The 27,098-nt window shown below is 54.8% G+C and overlaps 1 protein-coding gene across 1 annotated transcript; it reads left to right on the forward strand.

Annotated features, from left to right (window-relative positions):
- The first annotated feature begins 894 nt into the window (after positions 1-894).
- PLOD1 (procollagen-lysine,2-oxoglutarate 5-dioxygenase 1) lies at positions 895-26,523 on the forward strand. Its single transcript, XM_074334040.2, has 19 exons — positions 895-1,072; positions 8,173-8,264; positions 9,221-9,354; positions 9,800-9,963; positions 11,033-11,145; positions 12,474-12,537; positions 13,917-14,014; positions 14,867-14,968; positions 15,543-15,674; positions 17,170-17,291; positions 18,341-18,445; positions 18,874-18,999; positions 19,291-19,432; positions 20,367-20,480; positions 21,142-21,207; positions 21,834-21,938; positions 23,149-23,295; positions 24,108-24,233; positions 25,638-26,523. The coding sequence occupies exons 1-19, from the start codon at positions 997-999 to the stop codon at positions 25,791-25,793; spliced, it is 2,184 nt and encodes a 727-aa protein (XP_074190141.1). The 5' UTR covers positions 895-996; the 3' UTR covers positions 25,794-26,523.
- The last annotated feature ends 575 nt before the right edge of the window (positions 26,524-27,098 follow it).

Genomic DNA, 27,098 nt, shown 5'->3' on the forward strand with positions numbered 1-27,098 from the left:
GGTTTGTTTTCCCCCCCCCCAAAGGTGAATGCCCTTACTAGCTGGCATCTGCTCCAGGCGCCCTTGTTCTAGAGATCCTGGAGTTGATTGTTGGGCTTTGAGAAGACTCAGTCTGTGAAGAGACCCTAAACAATTTATGTATGTATGTATTTATTTATTTATCATTCATTCATTCATTCATTCATTCATTCATTCATTCATTCATCAATGAGACCTCAGGTGCAAGACCTTCCTTGGCTCATATGTTCCCTTTGCCTCCTGGGGACATATAGGCAGATTAAGTGACTCCCTTTTGTGTGTGTGTGTGTGTGTGTGTGTGTGTGTGTGTGGTGGTGGGGAGGGGTGCTGCAGTTTCTGCATTTCCAGCAGCCAGGAGGGTCTTGACAGTGGTGTGAATACCTCTGAACACATTCCTACCCACCTCTCACTACTCAGGGCTGAGACTCTCACGCCCATGGGTTTGGGGAAGGACTAATGAAATCCTAAGAGCTGAGTTTTACTGAGGGCTTGTCAAGGGGCAGTTCTAAGTGCGCTACAGGTAACAATGCCATTAACCCGTGCAAGACCCAATGAATAGATGCTACTATAATCCTCACTTTTCAGGCGAGGAAACTGAGGCTCACGATTATTGATATTATCTATCAAGGCTTGGCGCGAACTCTGGGCTATAGAAATTGTTATCTCCCCGCCCTCTCCCCCCTTCCTGGTCGTAGTGAAGCCCCTTTGAGAAGGGAGAGAGGAGGACGGGCCGGCGGAAGGACCCGGGAGCTGCCGGACAGGCTCGAGGGAGCCGCTCCAATTTGGAGAGGCCTCTGTTTGGGCAAGTCTACAGGAAAATCCTTCCCCCTGGGGCGGGCGACAGGGAGGGGGGAGAGGGGCGGTGTGACACCGCCCCCAGGGCGGGTCCAGTGCGTGGCAGGGGGACCGCTGGCCTCGTCACGAAGTTTCCGGCCTGTGAGCGCCGCTGAGCCGGCCGAACGTCTCCAGACCCTGGCTATGCGGCCCCTGCTGCTCCTCGCCCCGTTGGGCTGGCTGCTCCTGGCCGAAGCGAAGGGCGACGCCAAGCCTGAGGGTGAGGGCGCGGACCCGGCGGGCCATGGGAATCCGGGGCGGGTCGGGTGCAGGAGGGCTATCTAGGGGCTGCCTTCGTGAGGACCGGTCTGTATGGGGTCGGGGGCAGGCCTGGGCTGGCAAGGGGATCTGGGTTCCGGGCTACTTGTCCACGGACTCACTGGTCTCTTGGATTAATCACTTCCCCTCTTGGGGCTGTGGTTCCCACATTTGTGCTTCTAGGGGGGAAGGAACGGCCGAAGTACCATTCAGCACCCAGACGGACACATAATAATAGCACTCATAATAATTACTACTATTTATGGAGTACTTATTATGGGCCAGGCATCAGTTAAGCCAGATGGCAACCGTTTGGGTGTGCATTCCTCTGTTATCCCCATTTTTCAGCTGGGCAAACTGAGGCTTCAGAGTTGATTCACGTGCCCAAGGTCACACAGTTTGTGGGCCTGGAAACCAGGATTAACACCCAGGTGGTCTGATTCCAGAGCCCAACTTGGGCCACTAGGCCTTGAAACCCCCCAGAATGGGTGGGAGGTTGCCGGGTGGTGTGGAAGGGGTGTCTCACATTGCAGAGCTGTGGGCACTTTCAACCATGTCCTCTGTGGTCTGCTGTGCCCCTGCCAGGTGAGCCTTACTCTCTCCAGTTTGCCCATGAGGAAACTGAGACCCAGACAGATACTGTGACTGCTCAGAGTTTTCCAGTCCTGGAGTGGTTGCTCCAAGGTCTGTTAGACTCTGGGTCTAGTGTTCCTTCTACGTCCCCAAGGCAGAAGGGATTTCAAGGGCCCCACTGTCTTGAGTGAATGGGTGCTACTCTCCTTCCCAGCCCTCCCTGGGGCACATCCAGGGCTGCCCGCTGAGCATCTGAGAACCCCAGAAGGGCATAGACTGTGGGCAATCTCAGGGAAGCAGAGCTAAACTATCCACACCTTCCATGATACTCTGTTCCCTGGCCCCACCTCTTCGAGATCCTGGGAACTGGAGGGGGCAGGGTGGTGGTTTAGCAGACTCGTGGATCAAGGGAAGGAATGGGAACCTATGTTTCTTGAGTATTCCTTTGTGCCAGGCTGTGCCCAAGGCCACACATCTCCTGGTGGTACAGCTGGGGGTGCTTGACCTCCATGAGGCTTGTTCTACTCTGCAAAACAGAAGCCATACGTACTAGTACTTTACTCCTAGAGCTCTTTCAAGGATTCTGTGGAATGAGGCCTGTTGGTGAGAATTTAGCTCAATGCCTGGCCTATAAAGTCATTTTCTGGCCCAGCGCTGCCAGCTTTCCTGCAGGTATCCTAGCAGGGCAGTAAGATAGCTCAAAAAACCCAGTGAGGGAGGTGCTGAGCACAGGCCTGGGCTGATTGCAAAGGCCTGGGTCCACTCACTGGCCGGCAGCCAGGAACCCTATAATAGTCTTCATTTCCCCTGGGCCTCTTCCCCTGGGCTCTGCTTCTGTTTATGTGAACTCCCTTCACCCAGACCATCCCCATGAGAGAAACTCTAGCCCTGCACAAAGAAGCCCAGAAAGGTGTGTCAGGGAGGGACCAAATCAGTGACAAGCCTTCAGGTGCCCTGATGCCCAGCAGGTGATGGGAGGAGGTGGAGTAGACACAAGGCAGCCCTCACAGAGGGTGCAGGATCCAGGGTGTCGCTGAGATAATCCAGGAAAGGCACCTCATAGATCGTAAGCATTCATTGATGGAGAAGAGACAGCAGGTCCCCAGGTGTGGAGTTAATGTCAAGCCACTCTCAAGCTGAAGCTCTGCTTCCCTTGCTCCATTCAGACCCTTTGGATAAGTAAGGGATCATTAGCCCCATTTTGCAGATGGGAAGACTGAGGCCCTGAAAGGTTAAACACCTGGTCACCAGTTTCCACAGCTGATTGAAGGTAGAGTCATTGACTGGGACTCAGACCTACTGCTCATTACTGCAAACCCCTCCTCTGGATGGGGGGGTGGGCCTGTTGCCTGGAGACACTGCCTGTAGGATCCTGCCCAACTCCCCCAGACCCAGCTAAGGTGGGACCCTCAGCCTACTGGCCAGGAAGACAAAGTGGGATGGTAGTTTTTCCTGCAGTCCTTGCCCAAGCTGCCCACTGACTGGTGTCAGGGAGGGAACACCCTAGCAGTCCCCAGAGAGGCCAGCTCCTTCCTTCCTCTGGCTGGGCCAGGACTCCCAGTCCAGCACCAGGTGCTGAGGAATGTGTTCCATTGAGGCAGGCATAGGGACAACACTGTGTGTTCCTTGGGGGCATAGTGAGGCCTGAGGTGGGGCAGGGGATTTGCTACGGAGACTTGGGGGTGTGGTGGGTGGAGATGCTCTCTGCAGCTCATCCACCCTTCATCTGAACACCTGTGATTGTGGCACATGGAAAGAAAGACGGACAGGGGGCTCCCAATCTGAGGAGGGGGAGAACACAGAGCTCCTCACCCCAGTGGATGCCCAGTCTGATGGGGGAGAAAACAACCCTTTGCTCCCAGAGAAACCTGTGCCTGAGGGAAGAGACATTGCCCTGTCCTGGGGGAGCCCTAAGTAAGACCAATGTGGGGACAGAAAAAGGCCTTCAGCAAAGCAGCATCCTATCAAGCAAATTTCCATAGAGATGAGAGTCCAGACGCACATTGTCCTTTCGCCCTTTTGTAGCGACTTCTAGCCGATCCCCTTTCCCTGGGCTCATGCCTTTCCCTATCGGCCTTGGCATGGAGCTGGAAGGACCCGCCAGAGCCTGGAGCTGCTGAAATCTGAGGCTCCAGGGATGTCAGCTGGGCTTGGGTGGGGCTCCAGGTGATGCCGTTCCACGGCAGGGAATGGAAATGTCCCCGGAGTCAGGCAGGCTGGCAAAATGTGTATGAGTCAGGAGGGGAGAGTCTGAGGAGGCCTGAGGCTGCAGAAATGAGTGGGCGGCTAGACCCGGAGAGGCAAGCTTGGCTCCTGGGCACTGGGGATCCCCATCTCCTGCCATTCTGCCTGACTGTTTATGGCTTCCGGTCAAGCGCAGGGTGAGCATGGAGGCTGGGGGAGGAGCTTCATTCAGTCCCACCTCCCCAAAGAGCAGATTGGGTGTGTCCTGACAATGCCTTGAGAGCCAAGGCCACACACTGACCATCCAGTCCCTTGCCTAGGCTGGCACTACTTGGGACAGACGGGACATCAGCTGGAGCATAGTGAACCCAGCCTGGGTCCTCAGCCTTCTCTTAGGACCCCAGAGAGGTGTCTGCACTCCCCTAAGCCCTCTAGCTCAGCCTCTCTGCATCATTCTTGCTCTCAGAAAGGGCTCATCTCCATCTGTGATCCCCAGGGCAGTACCTGCTCACGCACAGCTCCCTCTCTAGGGGAGGTTCCCTATGACAAGAAGACATGCGGCTGCCATGGTAGGTACTGTGCTGAGCACTTGACGGACATCAGCTCATTTAATCCTCACAGTCTCTGGAGGAAGGTACATTATTGTTGTCATTACTCCCATTTTGCAGGTGGGGAAACAGGCACAGACAGGCTAAGCTACCTGCCCAGCTATCTCTACTCTGCCACTCTGCTGTCTTGTTTATCTCTGCTGACCCTGGATGACGGGTTGTCCATCTGGAGAAACCACGTTTGGACTTTGGGCAGCTGGTCAGGAGGGCTGAGAGCCCTGGGTGTCAGGCCTCATGCGGGCGGGCCCTGGCCTCGGCCCCAGGCGGCAGCTGGACCAGACAGAAAGCAGGTGGGTGGGGCCCTGGTATGCAGACAAATCCTCCATATTGACGCCCTGTGGGTTGCCTAGAGCTCTGGCCAGGCCCCAGTGAGTTGGAAAAAGACCTCACCCCGTGATTGGGGCTGTGCGCCCACACTGGGAGTCTGAGAGAAGGCGGCTGGAAATGCTGGATTCAGTCTTCAGGTGAAAGTCTCAGCATTGGGGATGTTGGACTGGGAAGTGAAGAGGTGCAGAGCATGGGCATTTGGAATTCCAGTATATTCCCTTCCCTCTTCGAGACTCTGTGGCCTCAGGCAGGTTATTTAGCCTCTCTGTGCCTCAGTTTCCTCACCTGTAGAAGTGGGATAGAAGTACCACCTACTGTAAAGGGTGCTGACAGTTAAATGTGATAATGAATGTGACACACTTCCTGCAGTGCGTGGCATCTGAGTAAGGGCTCAACCCGTGGTAGCGCTTAGCGGCATCTCCTTCCCACAGTGCTGCTTAAGGCCAGACAGTGTACACTTAGGAGTCACACTCAGTGCCAACAATGGTGACAGAGAGGGAGACCAAGGAAATAAAGATGTGGTGGGCCTGGCCTGGAAAAGGGAGAAGGAGCAGGTTTATACTGGTACATCAACTGCTAGGCACCCTGACACTGCACAGGCTGACTGAACACATAAGGGGATGAGATTAAGGAGGGCTTCCTGGAGGAGGTGGCCTGGGGCCTCTTCAGGAGAAGGAGCGAGTTTTGTAGGCAGGGCAAAGGAATGTGGTGCTGATTAGGTTCACGGAAGCTGTTCCATCGGGGTGTTGAGAGGGGATGCCAGGGTCCCTTCGGGAGGGGTCTGCCTTGGGTTCTTTTGCTGTGAATCACCTCCCAGTCCTCTGCATTGGAGCTTAGAGTGTGAGAACCAGGGGATGGGTTGAACTAGAGGTTTCCAAATGTGGCTGGTACCAGAAATCCCCTGGGAAATGTAGGAAAAATCCCGACTCCTCGGCCCATCTCAGACCTGGGGTCTTGGGACCCAGGAGTGTGAATTTCACAGCTTCCCTTGTAATGCTGACTTGTAGGCAGGTTTGGGACCCTCTGGACTGTAGTGATCTCCTGGGGTTCTCGGCCAGGGAGGCGGGTGCTTTGTGGCCCAAGGAATGCGGGATTTGTTAAGGCCCCGTTGCAGGCATGTGGCAGCAACCAGGGAAACAGAGAAAAGACAGTCTGGGCAGGAGGAAGGTGGGCATATGGGGATGGTCTGGCATGGCCTGGGACCCTCCCCTCTACCTCAGCTAGACAGTCTCCTTAGACAGACAGATGGAGAGACAGACACTTGGCCAGTGCTTATGGGAGTTAAGAGAGAGGGCTCTCGTTTCATTCAGGCACTTGTGTCCAAATCCTGGTACTGCCACTTCCTAGCTCCCTTGGGCAAGTTACTCACCATGTGTGAGCCTTGGGTTTCTACCTGTAAAGGGGGGTTGGTATGTATAAAGTGCTTAGAACAGGGTCCAATGTGCAGAAGGTGTTCCATGAAGGATAGCCATCATTGTCATTGTTATCTGTAAGCAGACACCTGAAAAAGGAGCCTCAAGACACACCACCCCTTCTCCTCTTCCCTCCCCTGCTGCCTGACTTCAGGAGCCCTGATCCAATGGAGAATCTAGAATCTCACAGACACACACGCTGGCTTTTTCCATCCATGAAAGGCGACACTCTCTCTGTCTCCAGTAGCTCCTGTGGACAACAAGAGGGCCTCAGAGCGGGCAGCGCTTGCTCTCCTCACCAGCATATCGGGGACTGAACCATCCTGGCAGGAGTTAGGGGGAGCCCTTCCACTCTTTCCTGGCCCCCAGGGGCAGGTGGTGAGGTCTCCTCTCTCCACACCTGCCTAGTGAATCCACTGCCTTCTTCCCCAGGTCCCTGGGCCCACTCCCAGCAGATTCCTGCCAATCCCTGCTCTGCCACCTGGCTCCAGACCCCTGCTCTGGGGCCAGCAGCCTGCTCTCCGTGCAGATGGCTCTGCCAGGCTGGACCTCTTTGTTCTTTTAGTTCAGGCTTCTCCTGACTTCCTGGGGTGGGAGTGGGGGTGCCTTACCTGCTTTTGCTGGCCTGGCCACACCACTTGGGGGGGGATCTGTTCATCTCGGAAAGTGTTAAGTCCTGGATCCCAGGGAAGGAAGACTCATCCAGTGGAACAGTGATGAGTGCTGCAAAGTGAGGTGAGAGAGATCAGGAGAAATCTGAGAAGACTTCATAGAGGTGGTGGCAGGGAAGAGGTGTTACTGTCACTGGCCTTGTGACCTGGAGGAAGGTTAGAAAAAGGGCAGGAAGAGGGAACCCTGGCAGGAAGGAGGAGCCCAGCAAGGTGAGACTCTTGGCAGGAGGAGGGCCCACTAGTAGAGGGAATGAACACATCATCGGGCTGATCAGCAAGGGCCTTGAATGCCACAGCAAGGCATTTGCTTTTCACTAATCAGTACTGGTAATATGCTCGTAGTATGTACCAGCATCGCAGTAAGGATTTTATAAGCCCGATCTCATGGAATTAGTCCAGCAGCCCTGGGAAGTACGTACTGTTATTATCCCTATTTTATAAAGGAGAAACTGAATCTCAGAAAGGTCCGGGACTTGCCCAAGGTCACACAGTTGGTAAGGAGCAGAATTAGGATTCTGACCAGGCAGGCCAGCTACGGAGCCTTCACTTCTCAGAGAACGCAGCCTTAAAGTGTGGTCTGGGAGGGGCTTTCCAGGGCTCCCAGAGATGCCGTCTGGGGAGTTGTTTCCTACAGGTTCTATTACAGTGGTAAAGCAACACTACAGAGCCCAGGAGAAGGACCCTTGTTATAAAGGTGATACACTTGCTCTGGCCAAAGACCAGGATTTTAGGTTGGTTTCCACTCCGAGTCAACTCTCATTGCTTCTCACGGTTTTGGGAGAATCCAAGGATGAGTGAGGCTCAGCAAGAAAGCCTGCTGGGATTGATTAGCAATGTCTGCCCTGGGTGCAGGCATGGAGAGTGGTGGCCATCCCTGGGCTAATGTCTGACATTGGCCAGAGAGGTCCTCCTGGTGTTCAATATTCAGAGTGAATCCTTCCCTCTGCCTCTGTGTCTGGCTCCCAAAAGCCAGAGAGACCCAGTCCCACAATGCAAGGTGCTGACACCTCTGGTCTGGGCTCTTCCTGTCATATTGGTCAGTTATAGGTGGATGGAGCCCTGGAGGAGAATTGGGAGACCCAGGTTACATCCCAGCTCTGTCAGTAACCAGCTGAGAGATCTTAGACACGTCTTTTCCTACCTGGGCCCTCAGCTCTTGTCTGTAATGGACATGAAGACACATCCTGCAGTATTTGACAAGACTGGGAATGGGAACAGCAACCCGCTCGTTCCTGTCACCTGTCCTCATCCTCCATTCCCATTCACCACACCCTTCTCTGTCCCTAGACAATCTTTTAGTCCTCACGGTGGCCACAAAGGAGACTGAGGGGTTCCGACGCTTCAAGCGCTCAGCCCAGTTCTTCAACTACAAGATCCAGGTAAGGGGCTCCCCGGGGGTGGGGGGGAGGGCAGAGACAGCTGTGGGGTGGAGGGAGAGTCCAGGGAGAGTCTACCTTTCTCCAACTGACGAGGCCACACAGAAAGCTTCCGGAAGCCTGAAATATGAAGATGAGTTAGGAAAAGCAAGAAGGGAAAGAACATAAGCAAAGTCCAGGAGGGGCTGGAGATGGAGAGTGTGGGAAAGTGAGACTGGACAGGTATGTGGTGGTGCTCAACGTTCGTGTGCATAGGACTCACCTGGCGGTGCTGGTGGCTAGGTTAGAGGGCAGGCCTAGGAACCAGAATTTCCACAATTTACCCTAGGTGATTTTTGGGATGGCCACAGTCTAGAGACCTTACCTGTACAAACCTTGTTCTAAAGACACACGGGCTAATGCCCAGTTCATCAGTGTCCTGGACTTGGTGTCCTGTGCATGTGGCCCATGGCTGAGCCCTGCAGGGAAACATTCCTCCATTGAGCTGAGTGTGCTGAGTACCTAGTTGTGTCAGGCACAGTGGTAGGCACTGGGGATGATGGACAAGACAGACCATGTCAGTACCTACGCAGCTTGCAGTCTAATGGCATTAAGCCAGAAAGAAAATTTATTAGGTCACATGAATGAGGGTTACAGTAAGGGGTTGCTTCAGGCATAAATGGATCCAGTGGTTCAAACATGGTAAAAGCTTTGTCTTCTCATCTCTGGGCCCTGTTTGTTTTCATTGGCAGACGTGCTCTCTCTATCGTGGCAAGATGACCACCAGCCACACACTCACATGCCCCAGCTTCTCAACCTCAGCAGAAAAGACAGCCTTTCCTTAGTTTTAATAGAACAGTCCCAGGGAAGACTCTGATAGGCTGTGCTCGGGTCACATGCTCAAACTCATGGCTATGGGAGAGCATTCTGATTGACTAGTCACGATCACATGACCACCTTTAAGGGGCCTCTCCCTGCAGGTCCTGGGCCTGGGGGAGGACTGGATTGGGGAGAAGGCAACATCAGCAGGTGGGGGGCTGAAAGTTCGGCTGCTGAAGAAAGCTCTGAAGAAGCATGCAGACAAGGAGAACCTGGTCATTCTCTTCACAGACAGGTTGGTGGCTAGGGGCTTCCTGGGTGGGGCCCTTCAGCAGAGAAATAGAAGAATGTTCTAAAGTGAGGCCCTCCTAGGACTTCGGGGATAAGGGGTGATCACTCTGGCTAAGGTTGCCTATAGTTTTAGGGGGTCTGTGGACCCCAGGAAAGACCCTTTGGTATAACCCATTCCCAATCTTGGTGAAAGATGGGTGAGGGGACCTGCCGAGATAGGACCAGCCATGCTCTGACTGTGAGAAGGACATGGGTCATAGGGACCATCGTTCTCCCTGGGGGTGGGGGCATTGAAACATGGTGGCAGGGCCAGGGACAATGGGACGGATCCATTCCCTAGACTACGGGAGGAAGGGGATTTGTGGAGAGCCTTCATCCAGGTCTCCTGCCTGGGCTCTCACCGCGCTCCAGCTCACCTCTGCCCCATCTTTTCCTGGCTCTGGCTGCAGCTACGACGTGCTGTTTGCGTCAGGGCCCCGGGAGCTCCTGAAGAAGTTCCGGCAGGCCAGGAGCCAGGTGGTCTTCTCGGCCGAGGAGCTCATCTACCCGGACCGCAGGCTGGAGGCCAAGTACCCGGTGGTATCAGATGGCAAGCGGTTCCTGGGCTCTGGAGGTGAGGAACGTGTGGCGGGGCTGGGTGGGCTCCAGAGGGCTCCATCCTCTGCCTTCCTGAGTGTCCGTGCTTGCTTGAGGTCCACATGGATGTCTCTCAGGTCCCAAACACGGAATGTCCTGACTAGAACTGGTTTCTTTAACCCTTCATCCTGCTCCTTCTGCAGTCTTGTTCATTAACAGGCACCCACCTGCACAGGGAGAAGCCTGGGAGTCACCCCGACCCCTCCCTTGCTCTCCCCCACCTCAGTCCATTTGAGTCACACCACTCCTACCTCACAGTATCTCTTGAATCTGCCTTCTCGTGCCCACACCCACTGCCACCTTCTCGCTAGGCTGCTGGCCATCTGCAGTCGTCTGCAAACTGCTCTGCCAGCCTCCACCCTCACCCCATTCCAGCCCATTCTCCACCCAGCATCCAGATGCAAATCTACACACATCACTCAAGGGCTTCCCATTGCAAAGAGAATAAAATCCATACTTTATTTTGGATTTCTCTGTCCAGCCACGGAAGGGCGATCTGCCCCCAGCAGAGAGTTAGCACAGTCCAGGTGGCCTGGCCCTGGCCCAGGGGTAGCGGTGTCCCCTGGGGCGGGGGGCGGGACCCTCCCTGGGTGCCCACCTTCTCCCATTTCTCTTCTTCTCTCACCAGTCTGCCCCATAGCCAGGGACCCATGTGGGTTTTTCCCTCTGAGCCCCCATGTGCTTTGACCTGGTCTAAGCCTCTGCCCTTCTCTGGGCCAAGTTTCCCAGTTAACTGTAGAAAAGGGGCTCCAAGCCTGTGCCCCACCAGCTCTGCTCCCCAGGGGCTCCTGGTTTAATCCATTCATTCACCACCTATGTGGTGCCTAGTACCTGAGCTGGTGCAATTTCTTTCTGGGCTTAGTGGGAACTCATCACCAAGTGTCATTAACTGGCAGACTATAGATATCACCTCGTCAATCTAGGAGAACTTCTGAGAGGAGGCAGGGCTTGTGGGTCAATGAGCAGGAGGTAGATGAGAGGGAAGAGGCTCTAGCTTAGAGGCTGGAAGCTAAGTGTCTGTCTCTGTGTCCCCATGTAACCCCCAGGCTTCATCGGTTATGCCCCCAACCTCAGCAAACTGGTGGCTGAGTGGGAGGGCCAGGACAGTGACAGCGACCAACTCTTTTACACCAAGATCTTCTTGGACCCAGAGAAGAGGGTAAGAGGCAGCAGTGGGGCTGGAGAGTCCTGGATCCCATGGGTCAGACTGCACAGGGAGCAGCCCCTTCAGGGCCTGAACTCTTGGCTTGGTCTTGACACCCCCATTTATCCATTCATTGATTCACTCATTTATTTATTGAACTCCTGCTGTGTGGGAGACACTGAGGGGCAGGGCAGGGATATGGCAGCAAACAAGACAGTCAGGGTCTCTGCCCTCATGGACCCTCAAGTGGGGAGACAAGGAATTTACAACCTCATGTCAGTGGTGGTGATGGCGATGAAAGGAACTGACAGGCTGAGCTGCCCCTCCCCCACTCTGCCTGGGGCTGTTCCTGGGGGGCTGATGAGAGCCTGTCTGCAAGATTGTCTCCAGGCAGAGATCATCAAGGTGGCAGAACCAGGGCGGTGCAGCCCCAGACCCAGCCAGTACCCTCTGGGTCGGCAGGAAGCTCTGGGAGGTCTTAGGGGTCAGGATTCCTAGATTCTGCCCTACTTACTCCCCAACCCCCATCCATGCTGTGCTTTGTGACCTAGGGTAACTCACTTCCCCTCTGGGGACCCCAATTTTTTTCATCCACAAAATGATGAAGTTGTTGGGCCTGTGCAATGGAAACTATGAACTTAATCTTTTTGTTAACTCAGTCCTTCCTCCTTCCCCTTTGCCTCCAGTGACATTGCTTGCAGAAGCCCAGGGTGTAAACCATAAAAGTGGAACTGCTCTATATGGGATGAGGGCCAAGCCTAGAGTGCCCCTTGCCCTTTCTCGGCCTGGCCTAGGGCTCCATGAAGAGGTAGCATTGTGTCATGGACGTCAGGGCCAGGCTACCTGGGTTCAAATGCCAACTCAGCTACTTACTAGCTGTGTGACCTTGGGCAAGTCACACAACCTATTTGTGCCTTGTTTTATAAACCTGTAAAATGCAGTGATGGTGGTATTTTCTCATAGGGATGTTGCATGGATTAAATCAATTAATGTATATATAATACCTAGAATAGTGATTGGTACACAGTAAAGAATTAAACGAGTCTTTGCTACTATTATTTTGGTTGTTGTTATAATGGAATCAGCTATTTCCTTAGATTCCTTCCACTTCTGGGAGCCCCTGGTTCTGTGTGAAAGGAGCCACTAGCCCAGTAGATGCCAGGGGCTTAGCCACTGGCTGGCCTTCCCAGGGCTCCTGGCTGTCCTGATGTAACAGGGCAGAGATGGTGTGAGGAGAGGAAATGACAGAGGTAGGCGGGCAGGCTGCCCACAGTGGGTGTGATGGAGCCCTGTCCTCTGCCAGGGCCTGTCCCTGATGCAGCCTGCTGCCCTCTTTCTTGTAGGAGCAGATCAATATCACCCTGGACCACCGCTGCCGTATCTTCCAGAACCTGGATGGAGCCTTGGGTGAGCAGCCCCCAAGGGGAGGGGATCGTGAGAGGTGGTAAGGAGATGAGGATTCCAGGCAGGGTCTGAGTCCAAGGAGGAGAACGAGCTGGTTCCGCTCTGCCCGTTGTGCTGGGAGGTCACCGGCCCCATCCTCAGGTCCCCAGAGACCACCTGGGGCAGAGCTGTGTCTTTCTGAGGGTGGAGAAAGTAGAGTCACGAGGTCAGTCCACACAGCCCTCACAGGGTCACCCACCACAGCCCACGCAGGACACCAGGTCAGGGAGGCAGCCACGCAGCCTGGGAGGAGCTGAGTAGTGCACACAGCAGGTACTGACCCCTGCCCGGCATCCTTGGTCCTGTAGGTGAGCCTGCTGCACCTCCTTTCCCTGCCCTTCCACCTCCCAGGTGAAGGCTTTTTGGTCTGGGGGCAGGCACTGACCTGGCAGGGAGCTGGGAAGCAGAGAGGCCACTTGGCCCTTGAAACCACTAATGCCCTTGGGCTGACCCCAAGTCTGGCTGGTGATGACATTGCTTGGCTTCTATTTTGTTGAGTGACCTCAGGCAAGAGACACACACACACACACACATATGCGCGTCGTGGGCCTTAGTTTCCCCGCCTTTAGGAAAGAGAAGTTGGACGAGATCACTGATTGGTGATTTTATGGGGTATCCCTTTGAAAATCCTTTTGAGAATCCGAGGACGGTTATGGCTCCTCTCCCAGGAAGATGCAGGGATATCATGCCCTTTTGCCTGTGGTTTCTGGAAGTTTATGAACCTAGGTTAAGAAGCTGGGTCCAGATCACCTCTTGGAGCTTTCACGGAGGGGCTCCCCTCACAGGCTCATCCATCACAAAGCCCTCCCTCCCCAGCATCTTCTCAGGCCGCTGAGAAAAGGCCCTTCTGCAGCTTCCTGTCTTATGTGCAGAGTAACGCGGTCTGCTGCAGAGGCTCTCTCCAGCAGGACAGGGTCTGCCCCCTGCCCGTGTGGCTGGCGTATTCCCAGTGCTGCTCTGCTTGTCTGTCAGAATGGGCACCTCCCAGACCCCGTTCGTGGGGCTTGTCTGAGCTGCGTCTGGAGCTGGGATGTTCCAGGTCTTTACTCTCTCCCATCCCCTGCTGCCGGCTCTAATAAGTGATCACAATAAATAATGGGTTGCCGTGGATTCCGTGCTCACCAGGTGCCAGGTGTGCTGCTAAGTGCTTGCTGGACATGGAATCTTCCGACTTTTGTCCCCATTTTACAGATGAGGAAACTGAGGCTTGGAGAGGTGAAGTGACTAGCCCAGGGGAACACCTTGCTCCCTGGGGGGAAGCTGGGATTTGAGCCCAGCCTCTCGGTCCCTCAGCTTGGCCTCTGGGTCTGATGCTGGATGGCACTGTGTTTTCTGGCCCCCAGATGAGGTTGTGCTCAAGTTTGAAATGGGCCACGTGAGAGCGCGGAACCTGGCCTACGACACCCTCCCTGTCTTGATTCATGGCAATGGGCCCACCAAGGTAGGATGGGGCCCCAGCCACTTGGGAGAGTGGGAAGGGACTAGAGCCCAATTCTACCCTCATGGTGACCACACATGTGCTTCTTGGGGCCAAGGCCACCTACGTGGGCCACCTATGTGGGCCTCAGTTTGAGCTCGCTGCCTCTGACTGCACATCTGAGTTCAGTGTGGCACCTTCTTTCTTTACTGTGGTGATTGGTGATGCCTGTCATCCTGCTGGAACACAGGACACAAAGGGGGCCACTGTCCCCGTGCAGGCCTAGGCTGCCCCATGTCATCCACACTCCATTACACCAGGGCAGACTCGTTTCTTCAACAAATATTTATTGAATGGTTGCACAAGGGCATGAGGCATAGTCAGTCACGAACAGGACAGACTGGTCCCCATGCTCCTGGAGCTACAGAAGGGACTGGGACACAGACCGGCCCCTGGGGGCTGACCCTGGCTCACAGCATGTTTCTCTGAGTGTGGTCCTCAATGACCCAGGCCAGAATCACGTGGGAGGGGAGCGTGTTACAGATGAAGATTTTCTGACTCCACCCAAGAGCTCCTCAGTTGGAATCTCTGAGGGGTGGGGCCCAAGAACCTGCGTTTTACAGGCTCCCAGGATATAGAGCTGAAGAAGCACCAGAGTGCTGAGCCCTCCCTCTGCCCTCCCAGAGCAGCTCTGGTGATCTCCAGGGGGATGGACATGCTCTCCAAGGCCCACCCAAAATAAAGTCACATTCCTGTCCCCTTAGGGATGGCAGATGGGGAGGATGCGGGCACACCAGGGGGCCAGGGAGATGTGCCTCGGTGGTTGCAGGTGGGAGGGACTGGCCCAGCTCCTCTCAGACCCCTCGTCTCCCACAGCTGCAGCTGAACTACCTGGGCAACTATATCCCGCGCTTTTGGACCTTTGAGACGGGATGCACTGTGTGTGACGAGGGCCTGCGCAGCCTCAAGGGCATTGGGGTAAGGCCACCGGACACCGGGGACTCCGTTCCCTGGGGTGCGGGAAGAGGGGTGATTCTGGAAAAGACTGTTGTCTTTGGTGGGAGGTAAAGGGATTACTTTCCTGTCTGGGTTTCCATCCTCCTCCTCACCCAGGCACCTCCTCCTGGAAGCCTTCTCAGACTACCCATGACTCCAGCTTCCCCCAGATGCCCATGTTCCAGTTTCTTCTGCCTGGTCATTCAGGCTCTTCTGCAGCCCCCTCCCCATCCCACAAACCTTTTACCCCTAATTTATGGCCCATTTCAAATCCCACACCAGCCAAGCTCTCCTGACAGCCTGCCATCAACCGGTCTTTGCTCCGAGTCTGAGCTCACGCTGCTACCTGTCCCAGCAGGGACGTCCTTTTGCTTCCCTGCCAGTCCCTGCCTCTGCCCACCTGCATATCCTGCTCTGAGCTCCCTGGCCAGACCCCTTTCCTGCCCCGTCCATAGGCCTCTGCCTCTGGCTCTGGCTCTCAGGCCACCCTAGGGGCTCAGCGGTGGCTCCGTGGCTGGACATTGCTGGACCCTTGTGCTGCCGCCTCCCCATGCAGGATGAAGCTCTGCCCACAGTCCTGGTCGGTGTGTTCATCGAACAGCCCACGCCGTTCCTGTCCCTGTTTTTCCAGCGGCTTCTGCGCCTCCATTACCCCCGGAAACGGATGCGGCTTTTCATTCACAACCACGTGAGTAGCAGGTGTTTGGCGGGGTCGCCTTGTGGCTTTGGTCAAAGGCCCAGCCTCACAAGGTGGCCTGAGACCTCTGAGGAACTGAGTAAGCCAGACTTTTCTGGGCCAAATGGAAGTGAGCAGTGGGCTGTATCCCCAAATCACTGGGTTGACTGGCTGGCTTGAATCCCAACACCACTGCTTATATTGGCTGTGTGACCTTCAGTGTGTTGTTCAACCTCTCTGTGCTTCAGTTTTCTCATCTGTTAGAAAGGGATGATGGCAGTGCCGACCACACAGAAATGCTGCAGGGTTAACCAGGATGACACATAACGCACATGAAGCCTGGCGAACAGGCAGCACATAGTAGGTGCTCGTAGCTGTCATCATTATCATTATTTTCCTCCTTGCCCCAGTAAATCCATCCTAATTGGACCTGGTGAGAGTCAAACTGGTTTTTATTCCCTGACTATCTTCTGGGGGAATTGGGAGGGCCCTGAGGCTTGCTGCTTTGTGGGGAGCAGGCCTGGAATCAGCATTCCTAGTTCCCTCCTTTTCCTGCTTCTCCTTCCTAGCCAGATAAAGTCCCACCTCTCAGCGTTTGCTTCTCCCAATTTCCCAACACTCTCCAAATCCTACCTGCTCTCAAGTCTCCTTGTCTTCCATAAAGTCTAGGGTCACCCCTTTCTGAGACCTCTCAGCCCTGACCGCCTGCACCCCACCCCCAGGGACCTGTGGTCCCATACTCAGCTCACCTTTCTGCCTGTGTCACAGACATTCATTCAACTGTGTCACATGGAGACAGGATGTCGGCACTGCCTTTGGGAGGCTCCCGGCTTCCCTGCACACATCAAATAGTACACCCATGAATTGTGACTGGGTAGAAAGAGAAAAGGGTCATAGGCAGTGTTTGAGGAGCTACTGTGTGCTCCGTCTGACTTGTCAACTCGTTATAGTGACCCTGTGAGGGAGGCATGATCACCCTCCTTTTTCACAAGGGAGGAAACAGAAGCCGAGACAGGTGAAGTGACTATTCAAGGCCACACAGCTAATTATAGCAGAGCTGGGCTTCGCTCTAAACCCTGGGTTTGGTTCTAAAGACCTTGTTCTCTCTGCTTCCTTGTGCAAGGGGCCCTGGGTGTAGACTGTTAATTTTTCAAAGTGTGGTCTCAGCATCACCTGAAGTGTTTGGTAACAAAGCAGATCACTGGGCCACATCCCAGACCAGCATAATCAACAACTCTAGATGTGGGACCTTTGGGATTGGGGTGCTGTCTGGTGCCAGGGGCTCTTCAGAGGGCATGGCTTGGTCAGGGGAGGATGGTCAAGTATGGCCAGGGAAGGGCACTCCAGGCAGAAGGTCTGGCATGGGCAAAGGTCTGGACTTTAGGAAAGCAGGTGGCCAGGGTTGTGCCAGGAACAGAGGGAAGCAGCCTGAAATAGCACAAGGTGCTATGGTCCCTGAGGCGGTACCTGTCTCCTCATCCTCACCCTTCCTCCCCCCACCCCTCAGGAACAACACCACAAGGCTCAAGTGGAGCAGTTCCTGGCAGAGCATGGTGGCGAGTACCAGTCTGTGAAACTGGTGGGCCCTGACATGCGGGTGGCAAACGCTGATGCCAGGAACATGGGCATGTGAGTTGGGGGCCGGGGGGAACATGGTTCTCTCTGCTGACTATGGTGCCAGGAGCAGTAGGCTGGGAGAAAGGAGTTCAGAAGGCTGTGTGGTCTCCCGCATTTCCTGCCCCTCTCTGGGCCTCAGTGTTCCCATCTGTTGAATGGGGAAATAGTCTGTCCTGCGAACCTAGGGGCTCCTGGCTGGGGCTGAGCAGCATCACTAGGGTTTAGGAAGCAAATCAGAGAAAGAGGAAGGATTGGGGGGCCTTGAGTTGATAAATGATAAAAATTAGAGAAACAATCTCTGATTTTTTCCCTTTATTATTAAAACAAACAAACAAGTAAGTTTTGTTGACTGTAGAAGAATTAGACGGTCCAGATCCATGGTTGGCAGACGTCCTTTAATGGACTAGATAGTAAGTCTGCGTAAACTGGCTTTGGGGCTCTGCGGGTGTAACCTGAATGAGCACGGTTGGGCTCCAACAAAATTTTATTTATGGACACTGAAATGTAGATTTCCTGTGATTTCCATGCAACTTCTTTTGATTCTCTCCCCAACTCTTTGAAAATGTAAGACCATTCTTAGCTCACAAGCCGCATGAAAGCTGGCAATGGTCTGGATTGGGACCGTGGACTATAGTTTGGTGAGCCAGATAAACAAAAAGAACAGAAATTCTTCAGGCTTTGGTATAAGTTACCAAACTGCCCTACAGGAAGGCAACGCCAGTTTACCGCCTGGTCCCGGGCAGTGTAGGAACCTGTGTGTGGACCATGCTCTCCCCGGTACCAGGGCACTTGATACCAGTTGCCAAGCTCTGGGCCTTTGTCCTGAGGGCTCAGTAGCCCAGGGTTGGGTCTCAGAGTTGGGAGGGAACTTGGAGGCTGCTGGTGCCAACCTTGCCCCCCAGGCTGGCCTGACCTCTCTAAAGACCCTTAGCTGGTCCCTGGTGAGCACAGATGTGAGCTGGGGTGGAGAGCGCAGCTGCAGGGTAGCTCCGGGATGCTGGGTGGGGAGGCTGGATGGGAGCCCCAGCGCTGCGGTCTGACCCTGTGTCCCCTGCCTGCAGGGATCTGTGCCGGCAGGACCGTGGCTGCACCTACTACTTCAGCGTGGATGCTGATGTGGCCCTGACTGAACCCAAGATCCTGCGGCTGCTGATTGAGCAGAACAAGTGAGGCTGTGGGTAGGCTGCCGCGGGCAGGCAGGTGGGCCCCCAGAACGTGGCTCCTGGGGGCCCAGCACTGCTCGTGATAGGCCTGGGCCCAGGCGGGGGGCCCCCACCTACTTTTCCCTTCCTCCTCTGCCTTGGCCTCACCTGTTACCCTTGGCTTGCCCCAGCCTGACCACCTGGTCTTGGTCTAGGATGCTCCCCACTTCCCTTCTGCAAGCCCCTTGTCGCCTGCCCCCTCCGCCACCCTCTGCTCCTAGCTGCCCTGTGGGAGGGAGCAGGTACCAATGTACCAAATCCCCCTTCAGGCCATGCCCCAGGGAGGGGCTTGCAGGTTCAAAGGTACTCTCCTCCCCTTCCCCACACCTGGCTAGATCTGCCCCAAACTCCCCATGGGCAAAGGGACTCCCCTGAGGTGCTCCCTTCCTTAGGAATGTCATCGCCCCATTGATGACCCGCCATGGGAGGCTGTGGTCGAACTTCTGGGGCGCCCTGAGTGCAGATGGCTACTACGCCCGCTCTGAGGACTACGTGGACATTGTCCAGGGGCGGCGTGTGTGAGTACCTGCAGGGTGGGGCGCACTCCTCTGTCTTCTCCCTGGCCTTGCAGCACTGTCCTCCCCAGCATTCCTGTCGTTGTTGCCCTCACATTCCTGCTGAACCTGCAGCAAGGAAGACTGCAGTGAGACACACAGACTGACTTTCTGACAATTACTCGGGGCCGTGTGCCCAGGGAGGGGAATCCAATCAACACTATTGTGCCCTCCAGCCTATGACGTCCCCTCTCCCTGGCCTATGACTCTCACCACCAGCCTGTGGCCCCCTCCATCTTCCTCTGTCTCCCTCAGTGGTGTCTGGAACGTGCCCTATATCTCGAACATCTACCTGATCAAGGGCAGTGCCCTGCGGGCTGAGCTGCAGCAGACAGACCTGTTCCACCACAGCAAGCTGGACCCTGACATGTCCTTCTGCGCCAATATCCGGCAGCAGGTCAGCCTGGGGTGGGCAGTCAGAGGGGGCCCTGGTGACAGGGAAGGTGGGCTGCCTTGTCACCACAGGCCCTGGAGATTCCAGCAGGGGTGCTCAAAGGCTGCCAGGGCCTGGTGAGGGCACTGGCATGTAGACAAGTCCTCAGGGTTTGTGGGGATCATTAGCAGACCCCATTTTCACAACCTCTATTTTACTTACATTTTTGACAGCACCTAAAGAAAACTAAACTTTCCACCTCAACATATTCCAAATAATGTGCCCAAGACACATCCTTACCCTATCTTTGTGCCTCACCCCATAATTTTTTTGGTTATTTTTTAAAATGTGACAGCATGAGGTTGTGTTCCCCTGTGCCCAAAACTTCAGGATCAGAACACCACCTTTTTTTTTTTTTTTTTAAGATTTTATTGGGGAAGGGGAACAGGACTTTATTGGGGAACAGTGTGTACTTCTAGGACTTTTTTCCAAGTCAAGTTGTTGTCCTTTCAGTCTTAGTTGTGGAGGGCGCAGCTCAGCTCCAGGTCCAGTTGCTGTTGCTAGTTGCAGGGGGCACAGCCCACCATCCCCTGTGGGACTCGAGGAATCGAACTGGCAAACTTGTGGTTGAGAGCCCACTGGCCCATGTGGGAATTGAACTGGCAGCCTTCGGAGTTAGGAGCATGGAACTCCAACCGCCTGAACCACTGGGCCGGCCCACCACCCTTTTCTTTTGCACATTCATTTTTTCATTCCCGTTCAGTCCTCCAGGAAGCCTTCCCTGATTGCATCCCCAGTGTCAGGCCTGGGCCAAGGAGTGGGGAGATGGGGTGACCCGTACTTGGTTCCCTGATCTTATGAACTTAAACCTGGCAGGCAGAGGGAGCTGCCATCACGCCCCTCTCAGGGGCGTACAGGGGAGGGGTAGGGTCTCTTCCATCTGGCCTGCTCTCCCCAGGATGTGTTCATGTTCCTGACCAACCGGCACACCTTTGGCCACCTGCTTTCCCTGGACAATTATCAGACCACCCACCTCCACAATGACCTCTGGGAGGTGTTCAACAACCCTGAGGTGAGGCCCTGGGTGGGCAGGCAGGGGTGGGAGCAGAAGGAACCCCAGTAGTCCTGTATTGCCTTCCTCTCAGAGCCTGACAACAGCTGGGACCCTGTGAGCCACCTGACTCCCTCCACCCCAAGGTGCTTGTTGCACAAAATTTGGGTAGGGAGAGGAGGGCGTCTTGAGAGGCAGCGCCATCTAGTGGAGGAGGGACCAGGAGTCAGAGGCCCATCAGTTGTCACTTAGTGGAGCCTCTCAACCTTTGGGGCCTGTTATCTTAGCTCTAAAATGGGTACATTGTCCCAGCCTGATTTGGCCACAAGGGTGTTATAATGATCAGAGGAGGAGAAACGTCTTTCTAGACGTTGTGCACTTCTGGCTGACATGGGTACACACCCATACCTGCATGCAGACCAGTACACACATGCACACATGTGTACAAATACATGCAAACATCAGTTCCTGTGGGCACACTTTTGCACCCAAACAGCACACATAAACCCACCGGGCACAGGCGCATCCCAGCTCCTCCAGACGTGTACACATTCACTCACATTGTGTGTGTCCTGGGGGGAGGAACCCCCTCTTGAAGCATCCTATGGAGATGAGCAAGGGGTGAGCCCCAGCTGGCCCAGGTCAGGCCCAAGGACCCCAGCCCACTTCCCCCTCCCTACAGGAATGGAAGGAAAAGTACATCCATGAAAACTACACCAAGGCACTGGCGGGGAAGCTGGTGGAGACGGTAAGGACTGGGCCCCCCTGAGAACAAAGCTACTAGATTTATACCCAACACCTGCTGCGGGGGACGGAGGACTGAGGAACAAAACTAGTGACCTGGGAGAGGAGGGGAGAGGAGGCCCCTTTCTATGCTCTGGCAGTGCTCAGTGTGAGAGAATGGACAGCGGGTAGCCCCTTCGTCCTGTTGGTATGTTCCAGCTGCAGTCTGCAGGGGCCTTGGGGGTATTAGGAAAGAGAAAAACATCCCCAAATGTGGTATCAACGGTGGACGATAGTCCCTGGGCCAGGAGTGAAGAGCGGGTACTCCTTTGCTCCCCCCAGAGCCTGAGGGCCTTTGCTCCCTCAACGTGCATGGTCCTTTGCTGGCCCTGGCACTGGTAGCTCTGTGACCCTGGCTGAGAAAGGCCAGCTCTGAGCTCTACTTCCCTCTTCCTTTAGCAGCTCCCTGAGCCCCTGCTCCATGGGGACACCTGCGGGGACCTTCAGAGGGCTCAGACTGGGATGTGGGGCAGGGTATGGGCTACACCAGGGACTTTGCTTTCAGCGAGTTCCACAGAGGGCTATGAGGACAGGCGGAGGAGGTGGTGGTGCCACTCTGGATCCCTGTGACTGAGTCTCTGCCCTCCCCAGCCTTGCCCAGACGTATACTGGTTCCCCATCTTCACGGAGACGGCCTGCGATGAGCTGGTGGAGGAGATGGAACATTATGGCCAGTGGTCTCTGGGAAATAACAAGGTGAGGGCACCAGGCGCCTGCACTGGGGCTGTGGGGAGACCGGTCACCCCTCCACCCCGTTCCAGCCCTCTGGGTGCTTCTGGCAAGCTAGCCAGCCTCTCTGAGACTCTTTAGATGGGGACACTGGTGGGGGTGCCTGCAGGCTCTTAGGTGTAGAGGAGTCCCCAAGCTGCCGTGGCCACTGGGGACTTCAAGCTGCCTTCATCGGAAATTGCTAGGTTTCCAGTTCCTGGCTTGTTATCAGAGTGATTGAGCTCCTTCCCCAGATTGGACATGGAAAAGGAGAGGACTGAACAGGTGTAGATAAGGAAGAATGAGGAAGGGACATCAGTGCCGCGTTCACCAGACAGCAGAAGCAAGTGGCTTGGTGGACGGGAGAAGCTGTGCGTTCTGTGAAGGAGGAGTGCCATACCTGTACTCATCTTGGAAAGTTCAGGAACCATTTTTAAAGGCCCATGGGCCCTTGGACCTGGGTGCCTCAGAGACCAGCTAACCTTTGATCAGGCAACCGACTAACCGGTAGTTCTGGTTTCCTGCCTAATCCACATGCTCTGGTGCTGAGCAAGTCTCCAGTGCCCGGTAACTGGCATAGCCCCTGCATTCTGGGGTCTGGCCATCCTTGTGCTCCCGTGGCTGGGCTGGCCCTGGGATTTCAGTGCTTGAGCTAACCTGTGGCCCTCTGCATTGGTTTTCTATGCTGTGTAACAAATTACCACAAAGCTCAATGGCTTGAAACACCACCCGTTTATCGTCTCCGGGTTTCTGTGGGTTCGGGCGTCTGGGCACGGCTTAGCTGGTCCTTTGCTCAAGGTCTCACAGGGCTGCAATCAAGGTGTCACCTGGGGTTGGGGCCTCATCTGAGGCTCAGGGGTCCTATTTTGAGCTCACATGGCAGAATTCATGTTGCTGCAGCTGTAGAACTCATGTGACTTGCTTCTTCCAGGCCAGCAGGGGACAGAGTTTCTCTCTTTAAGATTCTCCTTTAAAGGGCTCACCCAGGATAATCTCCCTTTTGATTAACCCAAGGTCAACTGACGAGTTACCCGAATTACACCTGCAAAATCGCTTCACTTTTGCCCTATAACCTAACCTTATCCCATCAGGTTCACAGGTCAAGGGGAGGAGATTAGACAGAACCTGTCCACCAGGTGGTGGGAACCTGGGGGCCATCTCAGAATCCTGCTTACCGAACTCTCTTGGTCACTCCCAGGACAACCGCATCCAGGGGGGCTACGAAAACGTGCCAACCATTGACATCCACATGAACCAGATCAACTTTGAGCGGGAATGGCACAAGTTCTTGGTGGAGTATATTGCCCCCATGACGGAGAAGCTCTACCCCGGCTACTACACCAGGGTGGGTATGCCTGGAGCACAGCCAGGATGAGGGCAGGGGGTGGAGTGGCTGGGGAAAGGAGAGGGGGGAAGAGGGAGAGAAGCATTCCCAGCTTGGGGAGAGGCCCGCATATTTGGTCTCCAGGTAGAAGTAAAGTCTCCTCCCATCAGGCCCTGGGGCCTGGGAGGCCGGGCCACTCTGCCTCCAGCCTCTGACACCACGTGATTCTTTGAATCCTTCCACTGTGTCCTTAAGCCCCCACACCCCCCATCAGTGATTCCTTTGCCAGCTCACCAGACAAGCCCCATGTAGCCAGCCAGCATGCTCGTTCCTCCCATCAGTTTCTCTGTGGCTCCTCACTCACGTGTCTGTTGACTGCCTCTGGCTTTCACACTCTTTCCCTCACTCAGTCATTCCTGGTTCACGTGGTTTTCTCCAAACACCTGCTTTGATTGTGCCTGGGCCTTGCCCTTAAGGAATCACCAGCCTTGATAGTTGCCAAAAAGGGTTGTGAGGATTAGATTCATTCCTCCTGCCCTTCCTGCCCTTCTCTTCCCTCTCTCCTTCCTCTCCCTCTCTTCTCTCCTTCCTCCACTTCCTCTCCTTTCCCTTTCCTTCTCTTCCTTCCCTCCTTCTGTCCTTCCCTTCCTCCCTATGATTTTACTGAGAACCTTTGCTGTGCCAGGCACTGTTCCAGGCCCTGGAGAACACAGTGTTAAACAAGCCTGCTCTCAGGGAGCTGACATCCCAGCAGATTGGGTGAGACATGGCTGCCTTTCCTGGCCTTCGCGGCCTCTCTAACGCCAGTTCTCTGTGTCACCTCCTTGGCACAGGCCCAGTTCGACCTGGCCTTTGTTGTCCGCTACAAGCCTGATGAGCAGCCCTCGCTGATGCCACACCACGATGCCTCTACCTTCACCATCAACATCGCCCTGAACCGGGTCGGCGTGGATTATGAGGTGAGCCGGGGCCACCCAGGCCCTGGGAGCAGGCAGGAGGGAGGGCTGACTGCTGAGCAGCTTACAGGGTGGTTGAGGCTGGGGGGCTCGGGACACCCCAGCACCAGAGAACTAGTGAAACCAGAGAGAAAGGGCGCCAGGCCCATGGCGAAGGCTTCCTAGAAGAGGTGGGTCTGGAGCACAGCGTGGCAGGAGGGAGAGGGCTTTGGACACAGTACAGCAGGGGCACAGTAGGCCTGGGGCCAGATTGCCGGGGCCTGGGGCCTGCCTCTGCCCTTGCTCTGGGGCCTCAGGCGTGTCTCTTCGCCTCTGTCTTAGGTGGGAAAACTTAGAGAGCCCTGCACAGAATTGTCGTGAGAATGAAATGAGCTCATCCAGCTGATTGCTCAGGAGGACCCTTAGTAAATCTCAAGGGATGATAGCGATTAGTGATAAGGAGTTGGGGGTTCCCATCGTTCTGCTTTGGGAACGGCAGGCCAGGGTTAGTCTGGGTGTGGGGCACAGGCTTATGGCTGGAAGGGAAATCTGGGGAAACCAGGAAGACGTAAGAGTGAAGAGGCAGCCAAACGGAGGCCTGTAGGTGTGATCAGCTACAGTGGCATTCATTCATTCATTCATTCATTCATTCATTCACTCCATAAGGTACTATTTTTAAAGAGATTTTTGGGACTCAGTCCTGGCTTAGGCATTGAAGGACACCCATAAAAACACCTTTTTTTTCCCCAAGAGTTTGCAGTGTACCAGGGGTTCTCATAGGGGATGATTTTGGCTCCTCCTCAGGGGACATTGGCAATATCTGAGGACATTTTCAGTTGTCACATCTACGGGGGTGCTACTGGCATCTAGTGGGAAGAGGCCACGGATACCCAGACAGCCCCCATAAGGAAGAATTATCTGGCCCACAGTGGTGATAGCTGTATATAATAGTGTGAATGTACGTAATACCACTGAACAGTACACTTAAAGTGGTTACAGTAGCAAAGTTTATGTGATGTGTATTTCACCATAATTAAAAAAAAATTTATCTGGCCCAAAAAGTCCATAGTGCTGAGGTTGAGAAACCTGGCCCTAAGCTCTTACTGTATCATCTCATTTAATTCTCACAACCTTGTGCAGTTTAATGCCCATTTTCCAGAATGGGAAACTGAAACTCAGGTTGGTCACAAAGTCAGTAAAAAGTGTAGCGGACGTTGCCCAGGGCTGCCTGACTGCAAGGCCACTGCTCTTGATCACTCGGTCTTTGCTTAGTATCTTCCTTAGGCAGCTTATAGCTGTCCCTCCACAAGCATCCCAGGCAGGCTGTGCTGAGGGCCCCTTGGCTGCGGTGACTCAGATGAGAGAGTAGGGGACTACAGGGGGAAGGCCCAGCTTCCTGTTGGGGAACTGACACTTCCTGTCTTCCAGGGTGGGGGCTGTCGGTTCCTGCGCTACAACTGCTCCATCCGAGCCCCACGGAAGGGCTGGACACTCATGCACCCTGGGCGACTCACGCACTACCACGAGGGGCTCCCCACCACCAAGGGAACCCGCTACATCGCCGTCTCCTTCGTCGATCCCTAACTGGCCAGGCCAGACCGCTCTGGACCTTTTTCTCTTTGCCAAGAACCACTGCCCAGCAGCCTCTGGGGCCTTAGGGTCCCAGAGAACCCAGTGCAGCCAGCAGGCTCTTGACCTCCCATTGCTCTTGGAGCTGCCATAGAGAGATTGGGCTGCAGGCCAGAGACAGAGCACACCTCCTTGATGGGGCTTTCCTGGAGCTCTGGACCCAGCCCGGGGAGACAGTTTCACTACGTTGAACCAACTCATCCTTTCCCACTCGTCTTCCTGTAAAACCCAGTCCCTCTTCCTCCATGTCTTCCATGAGGCAAGACTTGATCAGAACGGGGGCTTACCCAGCTGCCCAGAGAGACTCTAGGGGCGGGGAGCCACACCCCAGAGCTTCTCCCAGCCTCGCTGCAGCCCCAGGGCTTTCTGCTTCAAGCTTCAGGGTAGACACAGAGACCTCGATCAGACTCAAGTTCCCCCCCTGCCCCTGGGACTGCTGAAGCCCCTTCTTCCCTGGCTCCTGTCATGACAGCAAAACTGTCCCCTGGAGACTGTGACTCAGGAAACTTGGAAGACAGGAAAGACATCAATGCCACAGCTCCATCCTCTACTTGACCCTTGCGGGGGGTGGGGGAGTAAGTAATGTGTCCACACACTGCACTGTGTCACCCTGTACTGGATGCCTCCAGAAAGACAGACAGATCGTCAGAAACAGGCGAGTTTCTATTAAAGGCCATTCAAAGCACTGAGTGGGAGATGCTTGGGTGGGTGAGTGTGCACGTGTCAGGGCGACTGCAGGGAGAGGTTTTAAGAGCCCGTGACTGGCAAGAAAGACTGTGTCGGCAGACTCAGGGACGTGTGTTTCCCAAAAAAACACATTTATATATTCCGTAAACCATGTCATTTGTATTCCGTCAACCCTTATGTGTGAGCTGGCACTGGATGCCTAGAGCATGCTTCTTCATCTGTCAAGGTCTGCATGAGGTGTCACCTCCCTTCTGAAGACTTTGCTGACCACCTTTCCTGCAAACATGAATATCGGAGAACAGAGAACTTCTGGTCTTCCAGGACCCCACCCCCACCCCCACCCCCACACACACCTCACCGTACCCTGGACAGACTCATAGCACCAACAATTCAGGGCATTTATCAATAAAAAAAAGCTAACATCGATCCATCCCTTGCTGTGGGCCTGTTCTGTACTCAGCACACAGTTCTCAGGTAGAGCTAGATTTCCCTTTTATAGATGAGGAAATGTAGGCCCAGAGAGGTCAAGTAAATTGGCCTAAGGTCACACGAGAAGTAAGTGATGGATCTGAA

Source organism: Rhinolophus sinicus, chromosome 14 (genome assembly GCF_057876585.1).
Source record: "Rhinolophus sinicus isolate RSI-liver-muscle chromosome 14, RSI-T2T, whole genome shotgun sequence".
Taxonomy (NCBI): Eukaryota; Metazoa; Chordata; class Mammalia; order Chiroptera; family Rhinolophidae; genus Rhinolophus; species Rhinolophus sinicus.